General features: G+C 35.3%; 1 protein-coding gene across 1 annotated transcript; it reads right to left on the bottom strand.

Annotated features, from left to right (window-relative positions):
- Window positions 1–3,742: 3,742 nt before the first annotated feature.
- LOC147785530 (S-protein homolog 1-like) lies at window positions 3,743–4,192 on the bottom strand. The gene has a single exon (XM_087120936.1). The coding sequence runs from the start codon at window positions 4,190–4,192 to the stop codon at window positions 3,743–3,745; it is 450 nt and encodes a 149-aa protein (XP_086977062.1).

Raw genomic sequence — 4,192 nt, forward strand, 5'->3', positions numbered from 1 at the left:
TTAAGTCACTAATGTCTTGGTTTAGTGAATGAGTGATTGACTGCCCCTCGGTAGCAGTTGCTCTAACTCACTAAAGTATCGTTGCAAATTAATAATGATTTGGATACATTATTACATTTGCTAAAACTGATTTGATTAAACAGGATTAAGTCAAATCACTAATAGAATTTTCTTTATATCACAGCATGACAAACTCAATAGTACAATTACTCGCTTCTGAGAAATTAAACGGCGACAATTATGCAACTTGGAAATCAAACCTAAACACAATATTGGTCATTGATGATTTAAGGTTTGTTTTAACTGAGGAGTGTCCTCCAAACCCCATCTTAAATACAAACCGAACAGTTCAGGATGCGTACGACAGATGGATAAAGGCAAATGACAAAGCCTGAGTGTACATTCTAGCCAGCATATCTGATGTTTTGGCTAAGAAACACGATGTTATGGGTACTGCTAAAGAGATTATGGAATCTCTAAAAGGGATGTTTGGACAACCGTCCTTCTCCCTTAGACATGAAACCATAAAATACATTTACAACTGCCGTATGAAAGAAGGGACCTCAGTTAGAGAACATGTCCTGGACATGATGGTCCATTTCAATGTGGCAAAAGAAAATGAAGTTGTCATTGATGAGAAGAGTCAAGTCAGTTTTATCATGATGTCTCTTTCGAAGAGGTTCTTCCAGTTCCGCACCAATGTGGTAATGAACAAAATATAATATAACTTGACTGCTCTTCTCAATGAGCTACAGACTTATCAGTCCCTCTTAACGAACAAGGGACAAACAGGAGAAGCAAATGTTGCTATTTCCATGAAATTATTACGAGGATCATCCTCAAAAATAAGTCTGGACCTTCAACTTCTGAAAGTGTTTTGATGAAGAAGACGGGTAAAGGGTAAAGGGAAAAATAAGATTCCTACTAACCGCAAACACATGGTTCAAAAAGCAGATAAAGGAAAATGTTTCCATTTAACGAAAACGAGCACTGGAAGAGAAACTGCCCAAAATACCTTGCAGAGAAGAAAGACGAAAAGACACAACAAGGTAAATATGATTTACTCGTTGTATAAATATGTTTAGTAGAGTATGAAAACTCAACTTGGATACTAGATTCAGGGGCGACTAATCAAATTTGTTCTTTTTACCAGGAAACTAGCTCCTGGAGAATGCTTGCAGACAGCGAGATAAGACTCAGGGTTGGAACAGGAGAGGTTGTCTCAGCAAGATTAGTAGGAAATTTAAAGTTGTTTTTTGGAGATAGATTCATTATATTAGATAATGTACTTTTTGTTCCTAAAATGAAAAGAAATCTAATATCTATCTCTTGTTTATTAGAACAATTGTATAAAGTATCTTTTGAAATCAATGAAGTGTTCATTTGCAAAAGAGGTATTCATATTTGTTCTGCAAAACTAGAAAACAACTTATATATGTTAAAACCGAGCGAAACAAAAGCTATTTTAAATACCGAGATGTTTAAAACAGCTGAAACTCAAAATAAACGACAAAAGATTTCTTCTAATACCTATCTTTGGTACTTAAGACTAGGCCACATTAATCTCAATAGGATTGAGAGATTGGTTAAAAGTGTTATGTTATGGAGCCTAATACTTATTTATAGCTTGGTCAACGGTTATATCAAGTAAAGCTATATTTGGTAAAGCTATATATAGTAAAGCTATATATGGTAAAGCTATATATGGTAAAGTTATATCCGGTAAAACTATATATGGTAAATAGCTATATATAGTAGATGGCTAAATCTGATAAAGCTATATATAGTAAACTATACCATATATATATATCTGGTCCGGTAGAGCTTTGAAAATGTACTTTTCTATTCTCTGTACTCTCTCTTGTTGTACATACCTGAAGTCATCGATAAAAAAGAAGAATCCTTTTAGCCAGAGTTCTCCTTGCAATTTTCTCTATCACATTCTTTGTGTTCATCTAGATCGAGCGTGTGCGTTGTTGTGTGATCCTAACAATTGGTATCAGAGCTAACGACTGATATCGATCCTAACAACTGGTATCAGAGCTAACGACTGATATCGATCCTAACAACTGGTATCAGAGGCAGGCGGAAGTCAGAGTCAGGCGAAACTCGCCACGATCTGTGAAGATGGAAAGTTCAAAGATTGGAATTGAGAAGTTCGATGGATCCGATTTCGGTTTCTGGAAAATGCAGATTGAAGATTGTCTGTACCAGAAAGATCTTCACGAACCTCTGTTGGGGGTGAAGCCGGATACCATAACCACGGAACAGTGGAAGCTCAAGGATCGACAAGCCTTGGGGCTGATCCGGTTGACGCTATCGAGAAACATGGCGTTCAACATTATTAAGGAGAAGACAACGTCAGGTCTGTTGAAGACGCTGTCGAATATGTACGAAAAATCGTCGGCTATGAACAAGGTGTATTTGATGCGGAGATTGTTATGAGTCCTTGTGAGAACTGCATTATGAGCAAACATAAACGAGTTAGCTTCACAAAGATTGTTAGAGAATTGAAGAAAAGTACCATGCCCTAAAACGTATAGTTTGTAATAAAAACATATTCTATTTTCAATAAAGTTATTATTGTTGTTTATCAAGTAAAGATTGTTATTGAATAAAGTGAACATTACGATCACTAATCTAAATCCAATAAACTAAGAACACTCTGGCTATAGTATGATTACTTGAACTATATGTAGTGAATAAAAATCATGGGACCTCGTGCATGTATGTATGTCATGTGTATCGGGATACTTCCCCGTTATGTTAAGTTAGTACGGATGCATACCTTCGATATATATGTTCGACATGTTATCATGAAGACCTTTTCTTTTATGAGGGTCCAGTCACATGTATTGTGTTGTGCCCGACAAAGTCCGACCTAAGGGGCACGTATACCAATCCGTCTGAAGGGTCCATGTATGCGTACGTGGACCGTGTGTAGAAAAGTACCATGCATCCAACTCTGCCAAGAATTGAAAAAAAACTAAGGTCATGCTATGTTTTAAACGATAGGTCACAGTCATATATTGTGTGTGATTGCATTACTAACCGAATAATATAACTTTACACGATATAAGGTGTTTGCCTCACTAGTTGTGTTCGTATATCCCAACACCATTTTCGCATTTATAAAGAAATTTAAGAGGACCCTCTTGTAATTAAATATTATTTTGTATTTAATTTTGGTGTTGTTTATCTTCCTTTAAATTTATATTTTATCGAATTTTCTTGTTTTATTTTATGTTACTTTTCATTTTTTTTGTTTGCTTTTTCATATTTTTAGTTTTGGTCCGAGATCAAAATTCTTGAAAATCGGACATCAAGAAAGATTGTGGAACTACAATGTAATATGTGAAACTTTTAATAAGATATATGGAAATTAAGGGATTGTGCCTACCATCCTATTCTAAGATCGATGTGAAGATGACAGAAACATGAGCTTTTAATACCTATTTTAGATTTTATTGTTCTAAACTCTCTCTCAGATTGGTCCGTAAAAAACATCATTTTTTTTTTAGTTTTAATATAAAAACTATATTACAACTTTGAAAACTTGTATTCATATACAAATATAATATTTTGTTTTTCTTCATAATTTAAAATTTTGGAGAACAACAATACACTTCGTTACGAAATAAATTTCAAACAAAAAAAAAAAAAACAACATTTTTGTGTTATTCCATTATTTTTCATTGGTTCCGGAAGGATAATTCCACCAAAAGGAGATAATAAAGCTTCTCTAACTTTTATAGTTCCACTTGTGAATCAATTCATCAACATTAGCAAGAAAGTTTCTCAAGTAAATTCCATCATCTTTAGCCGTCCAAAGACAAGTTCCTACAGTTCCACGTTTGCACCTATCACGGAGCCATAAGTGCTGCGTTTCAGGCCAAAAGCTTTCAAATGAGACATATGCTTGTGGCGTCTCCAATTTGCACCAATAGAGGGTTGATCCCCAAAAGCTAACCTTGAAGTTCCACTGGTAATCATCTCCATGATTAAGCAAACGATGATACCCCAAGTCATCGTCTTTAGACTGACAATGCACAAGCAACCCAAGTTTGCTTAGCCCGTTAACCACATGAATGTAATATCTAGAAGGTCCTGGTGGTGGTAACGCGACCCTTGGAACCTGAGCCCCAACTAAAGCCACCGTGAAAAGAAAGAAAACGACAATATTCTTTATCAT

Source organism: Cucurbita pepo, unplaced genomic scaffold, assembly GCF_057944985.1.
Source record: "Cucurbita pepo subsp. pepo isolate OVF unplaced genomic scaffold, ASM5794498v1 scafford_15, whole genome shotgun sequence".
NCBI classification, from domain to species: Eukaryota; Viridiplantae; Streptophyta; class Magnoliopsida; order Cucurbitales; family Cucurbitaceae; genus Cucurbita; species Cucurbita pepo.

What these genes read in the sequence shown, in the direction of transcription:
- LOC147785530 (XM_087120936.1), bottom strand. Translation starts at nt 4,192, where the DNA reads ATGATAAAGAATATTGTCGTTTTCTTTCTTTTCACGGTGGCTTTAGTT.